This window comes from Eumetopias jubatus, unplaced genomic scaffold (genome assembly GCF_037043125.1).
Source record: "Eumetopias jubatus isolate StellerSeaLion01/CBP00866 unplaced genomic scaffold, mEumJub1_p1.0 scaffold_10, whole genome shotgun sequence".
Taxonomy (NCBI): Eukaryota; Metazoa; Chordata; class Mammalia; order Carnivora; family Otariidae; genus Eumetopias; species Eumetopias jubatus.
In genome coordinates, this window is record NW_028274816.1 from 105,328,500 (window position 1) to 105,340,856 (window position 12,357).

Below are 12,357 nucleotides of genomic sequence, written 5' to 3' on the forward strand. Positions count from 1 at the left end.
GTTTGTGTAACTGTGGCGGGCCCTCTAGCTGGGAGTTGCAGTAGGATCCTTCCCTCATACTTTCCAGCTGGGCGGGAGCCCATCAGATATCTTGGCTGCCTTTCATCGCCTTGTCCCTGATAGGGATCATCCTGGGTGAAGAAATCGCTGTCAGTCACCCCCGCCTCGCTCACAGCCAGAGGGACCGATCACACCCCCATGGGGGCGGGGTGACCGAGCCAGGAGGCTGGTTCTCTCTGGCAAGGCAGGGAACCGGCGTTCTTGGAAGGGGAGGGAAAAGAGGGGGCTTATATGTGGAGGAGGCAGGAAATATCTAGAACCTTCTCATCCCCAGGGAGGGACAGTTAGGCCAGCTATCAACCCCGAGGGAGCTCCTCCCTCCTCCGGCACCAGCCACCTCCTGGGGAAGGATCTGACCCTTCCATCAGCTCGGCTCTGCCCCAAACAAAGGGAGGAGAGGCTGCAGCAGGGGTGCTGGATCAAAGGAAGTGTCCACCCCGCCCTGCGGCCCACCTGGTCACTGCTGAGGGACACTGAGTCCAAAATGAAAACAGAGCTGGAAGACAAATGAAACAATGATGTGGTTGATGACTTTATTATGGCATAAAAAACACAGGCTGTTTCTTCCTCCTCCTCCCCCCCCCAAAGTGGGTTCACAGCAGTTAAAGGAAAAAAAAATCCTACATTTCTCCTCTAGGGGGCTGCCTACAAGGGGGTAGACAGCCAAGCAACCTAGATCTATAAAGGAGGGGAGCAGAAGAAAACCCATCCAAAGCCCTCACCCGCACCCTTAGAGCTCAAGGCCTCCATAGGGGGAACATCAGTGTCCCCCCTGCCGCCCCAACACCCATTCGGGAGTTCCCCTTACAATGGTCACTGGGGAAGGCTGTCCTGGTGGCACAGGGAGGGGGTGGCTGGTTTCGATGGGTGGAGGAGAAAGGCATCCCACACCCACAGGGCCCTCCCTCTCTCCCCCTGTCTCCACCTGGCCAGGCAACCTGCAGGTACTGCCAACTCTCTCCTGCCCCCAACCCTCTCGACAAGGAAAGGCACCTCTGGCTGGGGTAGCAAGAGGCAGGGAAAAGAGGGAGCAAAAAGAAAGAACATTACTTCTTAAACTACCCCAGGCCCATGAGTCTCTCAGGGAGAGTCACCCTGTCCCTTCTAAGAAGGGCTCCCTTCTATGCAAACGCATATTCCTAACCAGACCCCAGACCCACTTCCCATTTAGCTCCCAGTCCTGGGACTGGGCTCCAGCATCCCCAAGGGAGGGAGAGATGCTGTGGGCCTAAGCCCTAGGACTTTGGACAGGGTGAATAAGGTGGGGTCTCTCTAGCTGGAGACCCCAGGCTCAGTAGAGAAACACACACACATACACACACAGGTACAAACAACATGCATATACACACATGCCCTAATATTAAATAAAATAACTTTTGCTTATAACTTAAAAATCAATACACAACTAATCCTTGCATAGGGCTCTGGGTGGAGAAAGAGGGGCAAGGGGTCAAGGGAGATCAGAGGGAATCTTAGGGCCTCTACCTCTAGCTTTGGAAGGGGTACTAGTTCCAGATCCTTACCCCTATCAGCTTCCTTCCCTTTCCCTGGCTCCACCCCTGCGAGGCTCTCCCCTCCCCAGTCCCCACTCCAAGATCAAAGTCAGGATGTATCTCTAGCATCTAAAGAAGGGGACAAGGACAGCTTCCTGGACATCACCTCAGAGGGCAGACCCCTTCCAATGGGAGAACACCTCCTTCATATGGCAGGGGAGTCCCCCTGCCCAGAATTGAGATGAGGAGAAAGGAGCCTCCTAACACACACTCTACAGGAGGGGCAAGGCTTGCGGGCAGCAGAGAAAGAGGAGGGGAGAGAAAAGAAAGAGTGGACCTAAGCTCAGTGAGTAGAAGATGGCTGGGCAGGGGCAGAGTCCTCTACTCTGAGTGCGGACCACTGGAGGTCCCTCTGTTGGGACACCCCACCTACTCCCCAGGCAACCCAGGTAACCCTTTTCCTTCCATCCCTAAGGGGAAGGCAAATGATGGGGGGGGAACCCAGGATGAGGAACTACATCAATTCTAGGGTGGGGGCTGGGGCTTCCGGTTGCCTTGAAAACCTAGATCAGGTAACAGATGGGGAATGTGAACTATACTGAACTTTTTTTCCCATAAAAACCATGAGTTAAGGACTGAATCCGAGTTAGAGAGGTAAGGGGTTGGTTCCTTCCACTGCCCCGCCAAATCCCTTTCTCTCATTTTAGAAGGGGGCTTTCTGCCCTCCCCGTCCCAGTCTAGCTCCCCCCTCCACCCCACTGCTCGCGGTCCTGGTCTCGTCCCCTCTCCCTTCATGGCTCCATCAGAGTGGGTTTGGAAGGGTTAATCAGGAGGCACATCAAAGGAGTTATTTCTACAGCAACAACCCTCCCAACCAGATAGATACCCCTCCCTAAGGGGGACCCCTGTCTCCCCTACCCCACCTCAGCTCTCCCTCGGGAAACCATAAGGATAGAAGCACTATAAGGGGGATGAAAGGGACCTGGGCCGCAGGGCGGGTCCGTAGGCGCTTTTATGTCCCGGTTCCCAGGCGCTTAAGGACATGTCCGGACAGCTACCCCCAGCGCCCGCGGCGGCCCCACTCCTCTCTGCGCCGGGGACGCGCCGTCTCTTCCAGCAGGTCCCCTCCGCCCTCCAGCCGCGGTAAGGGTACCCCACCCCAACCCCCCCAGCCCGGACACAGGAGCGAAATAGTGAGGAAGGGGAGGACGGAGGGGCATGCGCAGCTCCTCCCAGCCCAGCCAAACACGTCTTGTTCAGCCTCAGAGATTACAGAAAACCCTAGCGCCCGGTCCCCCTGACCCCGCACCACTTTTCCTCCCCCTCAATAAATAACCACCTTCTCCTCTGACTCAAGTCGCCTCCCAAGGACGTCAGGCCGGGGGGGGGGGGGGGGCGGGGAAATCTCTTCTGATGCCCCCAGGGGGACCAGCGTGGGGGGCGGTACCGGAGCAGCTCAGTTGGAGGGAGCCGCGCCGCCCTCGGCCTCCCTCTTGCCTTTGCCCCCGGGGGGCTCCACCGCTCCGCCGGCCTTGCCCTCGCCTGGGGCCGCCCCGGCAGCCTCCTCTTTGGCGCCCTCGTGGGTTTTCATGTGTTTGGCCAGGTGGTCGCTGCGCATGAAGACGCGGCTGCAGACTGCACAGGGGAACTTCTTGGTGCCCGTGTGGGTCTGGAGGTGGCGCTGCAGCTCGTCGGAGCGCGTGAAGCGCTTGCCGCAGAAGAGCCAGTTGCACACGAAGGGGCGGTCGCCGCTGTGCCAGCGCAGGTGCGCCTTCAGGTGCGACGTCTTGGCGTAGGCTTTCCCGCAGCCCGGGATGTGGCAATTGTGCAAATGCTTCTTCTTGCCCCCGTCGGGCCCGCACGGAGCCCCCAGTCGCTCCGCCTCCAGGCAATTGGGGCAGCGGCAGACGGTCTGGCCAGAGCTGCGGGGCACTGACCGCCGGGAGCCTTTGGGCCGGGCTGCCCCGTCCAGACTGGAATCCAGCCCCTGGGACTCCGGGGCGGCCGCTTCCAAGGCCTTAGCCCCGTCGGGAGGCCCCAGGAGGTGCTGCCCTCCCGCGGCCGGGAGGAGGTGGTGCGGGTGTGGGTGGGGCGGCGGGGCACAAAGCTGGTGGTCTCCGACGTAGCCCCCCAAGCCAGCCTGAAGCGCCCCGGGGTGGCCGGGTGAGGTCAACGCGCCCTGAGTGTGGGGGAGGTCCATCCAGCTGGCGCCCGGATGAAGGTCCCACCACGAGCCATCCTCAGTGCCTGGGTGAGTTGGCCGGAACCACGATTCGTAATGGTGTGACATGTCCGGCTGCAGGAGCTTGGAAAAGGGTCCCGGGGCCAGGGGACTGTCGCTTTCCAGGTCCTCGCAGGTTACCCGAGAGGAGGCCCCCGGCAGCTCATAGCCCTGTGAGAAGTCCACCTCAGGGCCCAGCGGGAGGCTCTGCAGCTCTCCAGGCTGCAGCGGGGAGGGGTAGTCCCCGGCCTCCGGGCTCGTGTGGCCCTGGTATGTTTGGAGAGGCTGCAGGTCGAGGCGCGGCGGGGAGGCGTGAGGCGCGTCCGTGTGCTGGCTGCCCAGAGAGCCGCAGACAGCGGTTAGCATTGCCGGGATCCGGGGTGGGGTGGGGATCAGGGATGGTCAGGGGCACCTCAGGTGGGACCTAAAGGAGGCAAAGAAGAGGTGAAATGAGTAAAGTAACCAACTCACTTTTAGTCCTGACCCAGATCCCCTCGAAGTGCTCCTCTCCGGCTGGCCAGCTGGTGCAAAAGAGGAACACACCTCTGAGTGGAGACTAAAGACCAATAAACAGAATTTGGGAGTGCTAGGAAGGGTTGAGAGTGTGAGGGTCTCAGCCAAGGGGGGAAGTCGACCTTCTCCTAGCTGATCCCTCCTACGGGACCCAGCTCATCCCGAGAGCTGGGCTGGCCCCAGGCTGGTGGGTCACATACACCTACAGTACAGTGCTAGAACAATCCCCACCCCGGGTGCCCAGGCCAGCGCAAGGAGCGGTGGCGTTTACCCCCTGCAGACTGGGCCACCAACCCCAATGGAGGGCCTAGACCCATCTCTGCTTCCCTAGTTTAACCCAGGACACAGATGAGGAGAGGGTGGTGGTCTGTTTCTGGAACTCAAAGCTTGAGGTGACTTGACTTTCCAAAGCCCAAAGCAAGTTCTGAGATATTGGAGAAAGAGACCTCATTCCGTCCCTGAGGCATGTTCAGTAAGGAAGAGCGTTTCACTGTTCTGTACCATTCGCCTCAGCTCTCTGCCTGCCAGGCTTGCCAGGGCCCCACCAAACCCATGCCTGGCCCCCACCCCTTCCCCTCAGGCAGGGACTTCACCTCCCTGGGGGGCAGCCACAGTGCCAGTTCCCAGAGAAAGTTAAGCCTCTTCTCCTGTCCTGACCCACACAGGCGCCAGCCGGCTGTCTGGCTGCTACCCATGCCCTCCTCCAATCTAGGGGAGACTCAGATGTGAAGCTGAGAGGGGGTCAGCTTCCCCCGAGAAGGGGGCCAGCCAGAGAAGAGCTTACTAACCAGCTCAGGAAGGTAAAATTGTCACTCCGTTAAAGGATACAGAGTCAAAGTGGGGACAGCGAAGGGCAACAAGAAAAACCAGAATCACAGAAACTACGGATTACCCCAAGAGATTATAGAAGGGGGTGCATTCTAGGCACGGGTCATTTTTAGGAGTTCTGCGGATGGTTCCCATATGCAGCCAAGTGTTGAGAACCACTGCTTCAGGCCAACCCTCTTATTTTAAAAAAGAGGAAACTGAGGCAGCATTTGGAGAAGTGACTTGAACAAACATTCATTTACTTGTTCAATCAACCGATATGTACTGTATGTACCTCTTTGAACCAGGTCTCTGGACTCCCTGTCTGTTACCCTTTCCCTAAACTGTCAGCAACCTAAAGACATCCACCCCGTTCTTAACCACATTATCTTTCTCTGCCCTGGTGCTTCGGGTGCGGAGTTTGTGTGCCTGGCCTTCTCTGATGGTGGGGGAGGAGGTGCAGTGGTTTAGGTCAGGGACTTCCCACAGCAGGGCTGACCCTACCACCTTTGGCCCTGGTAGTTTGGGGGGGCGGGGAGAGGGGAACTGGGGCGCCTACTCAGGCTCCGGCTGCCTTACCACAAGAAAGGAACAGGGTGAAGCAGCAGGAACGGAGCCTCAGGCCCAGGCGGGGCGGCCCAGAAGGGGCTGGGCGGGAACAGTGAGGCCTGGGACCCTAATAGCTTTTAGTGTCTGGGAACTGCCCCAGGGACTAGGGGTTGGGGAGGCCAACGACCCAGGCTCTAGAGTGGCCTCTCCCGATGCAGAGCCAGGGGGATGCAATGGCCTGCCTGCAAGGTTTCGGGAAGGGAGACAGCCGGGCGCACACTCTCGGCTGCCCGCTCCCAACGCAGGAAGCCGGGTAGAGACACCCTTCTAACCCCTTTCCGCCGTCTCCTTCTCCCGATCACCGGCGCTCAGGTGGTCAGGACTTCCGTACTCCCGGTCCTCAAGGTTCCAGTCCTCCGGTTGTCCCAGTCGCTCCAGTTTCCCCGGTTTTCAGCCTCCTCGGTCCCTCGTCTCGCCCGTCAGCCCAGTTGTCGGTCGGCCGGGACTCTTAAGCCCCTCGGATTCTTTAGGACCACCTCCCCCAAGGCCACCGGAGGCTGCGGCGAGTTCCGGGCGCGTCTTTCCGAGAGGATCCCCGGAGCGCGCACCCCTCGCCGCCCCGACCCTGGCTCCTACCTCGAGGCTGCGCTCGGGCTCCGGGCACGGCAGGCTGGCACGCTACCGACGGGCGCTCATGGGCCCTGCGCGCCGGCAGGCTCTCCAGCGGCGAGGGGCAGGAGCCGAAGACGAGCGGGGGCCGCGACCAGACCCGGCAGCGGGCGGCGGGCGGCGGAGGAGGGGCGGAGGGCCGGCGGGAGGGCGGAGGGCGGGCGGGAGCCAGGGAGCGAGCGAGGGAGCGAGGGAGCGAGGGAGCGAGGGAGTGAGCGAGCGAGGCCAGCTCCGCCCGTGACTCACCCGCGCTCTCTGCCTTCATCCTCTGCCCTGCGCTCCTTTTTCCCCGAGTCCGCGGCCCCGCCCACCTCACCTGCCGCCTCCTTTAACCCTTGCGGGCTCGGCCGGACCCGAGGCCCGCGCAGCCGGGCCGGCGGAGAGGGGGCGGGCTCGCTAACTAGGTCGCCTCCCTCCCCTCCCTCTCCCCCCCGGCCCCTCAGCTCCTCGGGCGGGGGTCCGGGGCGGGGCGTTTCCCAGGCTCCGAGACCCGCCCCTCGGGTGCAAAACTGCCCGGGAGCCGGCTGGGTCTGGCGGGGGACGCGGGACTCAGACCCTGGGGCCCTGGAGAAGGGGGCGGGTCCTCGGGGCGATTAGGAGCGTCCCTTGGGCGCCGATTGCTTCCTCCGCGCTCGACCCACCCGCCCGGCCGCGCGGCGCTGCCCCCGGTACCGAGAGGAAAAGGAAACAGGACTGAGCGCCAAGGATGTGTCCGGTCTACCGCAGGCCTAGGCCGTGAGAACTTTGGGCTGCCGCCCTCTTTCACCATTCGCCCCGCGCCGCTTCTCTCCGCCACCACCATCCTCCCCTCGGCCTTTTCGCCCCGGCTTTCTGCCTCTTCCTCTCCGGTCACTCGCCTTTTTCGGGTGACCTCTTCTCCTCTGCCCACTCCCCTGCTCCTCCACTTGACCTGTTTCCCCCTGCCTGCCCCTGTTCGTCTCCCAGGCCCCCCTCAGGTCTCACTCCCCATCTGCCCTTGGGCAGCAACCCCAGCGCGTCCTAAGTCCATCTCTCAAATACGCTACCCCCTGGGTCCGGGAGCTGCTCAGCCTCCGTACGCCCTCCACCTTTGCCCCCTCCTGCGCACCCGGCTCTGAAAGTCGGGGCAGGCGCCTGAATGGCCCTGGGAAGGGACACTTCTGGAAAGAATTGATCGACCTACTGGCCACGATTCTCACCTGAATGTCTAAACCCAAGGTTCTTAAGTTTGGGGAAGAATCTGGGATTCCTTTAAGGAAAACAAATGCACATACACAAGGCACCATTCTGGCAAAATTTCAGGGCGCTCACGGCGCCCACCGAAAAACTTCTCTCCAGGTCCCAGTTGGTGGACATATCAAGCGCGCGTGGCGAGAGGAGCTCCTCCTCCTCCTCGCCCGCCTGGCCTGTGCGCCTGGGGAGTCCGATGCTCCCTTCCGGATCGGTGCCTCCTCCCCGCCTCGCCGACCTCCCGAAGTGACTCCTTTCTTGCAAGGGAATTCTGATCGATTTCCATATTTTTTTTTCTTTGCGCTGTTTGGCTTTCCCTACGCGCTCTGCCATCGGCTTTTTAAATTTCGTTTCTTGTCTTGACAGTCTATCACGCACAGCAGGACCAGAATTTAGGATGATTCAATCTCACCTCTACACCGCGATTTCCACCACCATTGCTTTACACGGCTCGAATTTCCGTTGGGGACGTACTCTAAGTGCCACTACAAAACGACTAAACTGAATCCACAAGCCCCTTGAAAAGCAGCCTTTGCCTGCATGGTTCCCCACCACCACCACCACCAAACACACACGGTCTTATATCCAGAGTCAATGTCTGATTCGTCGGTTCATCTCCCTCTTTTCTAAGACTCAATTTCTTCATCTGGTCCACCAGAGTTCAAGTTAGGAGACATTCCCGGGGCTTAAAGTAATTGCTGTACCTAAAATACTTAGCCCCCGGGTCCCCCGGCAAGCTCACAGTAAAGGGAAGATGTTGTTATAATTATTAAATAAGTGGGGTTCCCAGCAAATGTTTATTGGATTAGGGTATATTCGCAAGATCTTGGGACTGGAAGTTGGTGGACCTAAATTCTCGCCCCGACCCTGGACTTGCTAAGCTGATCTGGTGGGTCAGGTTGCCCTGAGCCTCAGTTTCCCCCTGGGTTAGAAACCAGTTAGAGCAGTTGCCCTGCAGGGTAAAAGGCACTTGGGAAGCCTGGAGGAGCTGTGGCAATGTCCAGGACTGTACTTTCTGATCAGTGGCATTTCCTTCTTCCGAACACTCAGACCCCGGCGATGTAGGTTCTCAAGCACTGCTCTGGATCTTTGTGGCCACTGCCACACTGACAGCTCTCTATCAACATGGTTTTATCTCTGTTCACAGCCACGTCCAGAATAGAGCCTGTGACTCAGGCCCCTGTGTTAAGTCTGATTTGACCCGTAGGCATTCTCTGCCTCCTTCCTCCCTGCAGCCCACTGGCCTCTGGCTATTCCTGAAGCTACTGCTTTTAAGGGATCTAAGCAGGGATCTGAGTCCCCCCTCCCATTTTTTCCCCTAGGCACCAGATTATCTTATCTTCCTGGCTCCTTCTGTCTTTCCCTGGAAAGCAACAGGGAAAGGGGTCCAGCCCCCGATGGTAGATTTCCCACCCTGCTTTTATCCTAGGACCCCTTTAACCCCACCCCGCCCTGACTGGCAGCCACCTAGGGTTCCCAGGAGCAAAGACCCTCCATCTGCCTGTGGTTCCTAATACAGTTGTCTCAGAAAACTCAGCCATCCTGCTTTCCTGTCGTGCCTAGCATTCTGCCTCTGACTCAGGGTACTGTCTTTCTTCCAGGTCCCCTTCTACTTGCCTTCTTCTGATTCCAGTCCTTTCCAATTTCCCACTTGCCAGATGGTTTCCTACTAAACAGTGCCCCGGTCTGATGTTGACTCGACTGCCAATATCACCACTGCCCAGTATTCTTATGTCTTCTCAAAATTGAGCAATGCTGCCCACCTCATCTCCCACACAAACTGAGATTTTGCCCAGGAGTTGGACCATTTCTGGTCTTTCTCCCTCATTTCCCCAAAGGGGTAAATAGATTTTGCCACAAGTGTCCAATCCCGCCACCCCTCTTCTCACACCTCATTTATACTCAGCAATCATTCTGCACCTGGAGCAGGTTAGTCTCCTACTCATGACCACCATTTATTTACTGAGCATCTACTATGTTCCAGGCACTCTACACAAATATCTTGAGGGGCACCTGAGTGGCTCAGTCATTAGGCATCTGCCTTTGGCTCAGGTCATGATCCCAGGGTCCTGGGATCGAGTCTGCATCAGGCTCTCTGCTCAGCCAGGAGCCTGCTTCTCCCTTTCCCTCTGCCTCTCCCCCTGCTTGTGCTCTCTCTCTCTCTATCTGTCTGAAATAAATAAATAAAATCTCTAAAAATGATACCTGTTTTGGGGGCGCCTGGCTGGCTCAGTCTTTGGACATCTGCCTTCGGCTTGGGTCATGATCCCAGGGTGCCGGGATCGAGCCCCACATCGGGCTCCCTGCTCAGCAGGAAGCCTGCTTCTCCCTCTCCCACTCCCCCTGCTTGTGTTCCCTCTCTTACTGTCTCTCTCTGTCAAATAAAATCTTAAACGTGCCTGGGTGGCTCAGTCGTTAAGCATCTGCCTTCGGCTCAGGTCGTGATCCCAGGGTCCTGGGATCGAGTCCCACATCGGGCTGCCTGCTCAGCAGGAAGCCTGCTTCTCCCTCTCCCACTCCCCCTGCTTGTGTTCCTGCTCTCGCTATCTCTCTCTCTCTCTCTGTCAAATAAATAAATAAAATCTTTAAAACAAATCTTAAAAAATATATCTCGAATTCTCATGGGCATGCAGCAAAGTTGTTATCATTATTCCCATTGTACAGATGAGGAATTCTGCCAAGGATCAAAGAAGATCGATGACCTGCTCAAGATTACAGAGCTATTAAATGAGACAGAGAAGGAAACTAAGTCCAGATCTGTCAGGCTCCAAAGCCCTGTTCTGTCTGCCACTCCATCTGGCCTCACTAGGGCAGCAGTGCTGGGCCCCGGGAGTCCGGCTCCCCTAAATGCTGAAGGTAAAGAGGATAGCATTCTTCAGCTGATGTCCAGATCAAAGCCATCCATGATCCTGCCTTTAATAGGACAAACTGGTCCCATCTTGGATTGCTGGGACAAGTCACAGCTCTATCTGTGGCCCTTTCTAAACTTCAGTTGTCCTTCTATGGAGACTGCACTAGGAAAATATCAAAGCTGGTCTGCCTATAAAAATGGTCTAGTGCAAGTCCTCACTTTACTGGTAGGAAAACCGAACCCCAGAACAGGGAGGCAAGTAGCTCAAAGTCATCAGAAAGTTAGAAGCAGAGCAGGGCCCAGAACCCCGGTCTCCTAATTCCTGGTTGTTCACTCTTCTTCTCCACTTCCCACCCCCACCTTCAGGCTGCACTTGGAAACCTGCAAACTAATGATCCTGGACACCAACACATTCCTCTTTTCCTTCCCTCTTCCCACCCTGCCCTCCCATGTTCTAGGAAACTGGACAGAATCCAGAGCTGGGGCCAAAATGGTTTTCTTTCGTGCATCTGTATTCATTCAGCCAACACTTACTGAGGGTTTACCTAGGGCCGGGCACTACACTGGACACTAATTCTATTATCCAAATTCAATATTATCCAAATATCACTAGTGTCCACATCTGTTTTCAGTCTAAAAGATGAAGCCAGCTGAGTGAGGATAGTGCATCTGTATGCTGGGGTGTGTGCGTGTGTGTGTGTGTGTGTGTGTGTGTGTGTAACACTTTCATATGTGTACCCATCATGCCTGTGTGTACCAGAGGCTTGGAGGTGGGTGTCTGTCCCCTCTCCTCCATCATAAAGGGAGTTCCCCATGAGATATGCACAGAGGTTTCTCCTTTACCACTTCTGCAGGTGTTCTATCATGCATGAACTTCCATGTGGCCAGTGTGTGCCCTGTGCGTCTATTAATATCTGCCCATCTTTTCTCTCAGAGTGAAGCCCCTGGCCGTCAATTAATGACCACTCCCCTTCTCCCCCAGATCGCAGCCTGGCCCAGTCCAAAGACCTCCAGAGGAATCCTCCTTGGTTCTCCATATAGAGCCCCCCAGGATCTCCCTCTTATCTCTTCCTCCCAGATACAGAGAGAATCAAGCCTTCCAAACCCTTTTCAATGATCCCTCTAGAGTGGAGACTTGATCCTCTTGCCCCCTGAACTGGACAGGGAATGGCCCCTCTTACCAGTCCATGGAGCCCAGAGCTGGCAGCGGCAGTGAGGGGCAAGTGCGGGTGATGGGAGAGCTAGGCTTTATAAAGGAGGCGACAGCCAGAGCCAGAGGGGGGAGGTGAGAGTCGCGGGCAGGGCTGTTGCCAAGTCCTCACGGCCTCTCTCGGAAGCTTTTAGGATAATCCAGGAAACAGTGGCCCCCGGCTCTCCTGGGGGAGTGGTAGGGGGTGAGATCTGAGTCTCTGAGGTCTGCCGGGAAAGGAGGATTTCAGCTAGAAGAGGCAGCTGGGGGTGGGGAATGGAGGAACACGACTTCCTTCCCTCTTTCCCTCCCCCGAGGTTGGATGGCAGTGGGAGAGGGACAAAGTGGTTCTCCCAGGATCCAGTGGAGAGATCTCGGGATGGCTGGAACTCTCCACATTCCATCTCCCTCCTTCTGAGGTTTTCTCCGTGGATTTGGTGGGAAAGAAAGAAGTACCACTTTTAAGATTTGAGACACACACCCCCTTCTAGCCGATCGATCCCTCCCTGCCAATCGACCCCTCCCTGTAGGGCTCCCCATCAGAGAAGGCCGTTCAAGTGGGGCTCTCCTGCCTCTGCCGGGGCCTCTCTTCTCCTTTCCTTCATCCCCTTTTCAGTTACTTTCCAGCTTGGAACCCCCAGGATCCAAAACAATCCACTTTTTGGATCTGGGATCTCTCACTGTGAAATGGAGTGGGAAGACCAAGACCGTCTCCCCGACTTCAGATGGGGGCGGGGCAGCTTGGGTTGGACAAGAAGAGGTCACCTAAGACCAGAGGCGGAGCCCAGCCAAGAAC

The 12,357-nt window shown here is 57.4% G+C and overlaps 1 protein-coding gene across 1 annotated transcript; it reads right to left on the reverse strand.

Annotated features, from left to right (window-relative positions):
* Window positions 1–3,009: 3,009 nt before the first annotated feature.
* On the reverse strand, window positions 3,010–4,140 carry SP6 (Sp6 transcription factor). The gene has a single exon (XM_028089936.1). It carries the CDS (start codon window positions 4,138–4,140, stop codon window positions 3,010–3,012), a length of 1,131 nt encoding a protein of 376 aa, XP_027945737.1.
* Between the last annotated feature and the right edge of the window lie 8,217 nt (window positions 4,141–12,357).

Coding starts and splice junctions, on each gene's coding strand:
- SP6 (XM_028089936.1), bottom strand. CDS start 4,140: ATGCTAACCGCTGTCTGCGGCTCTCTGGGCAGCCAGCACACGGACGCG.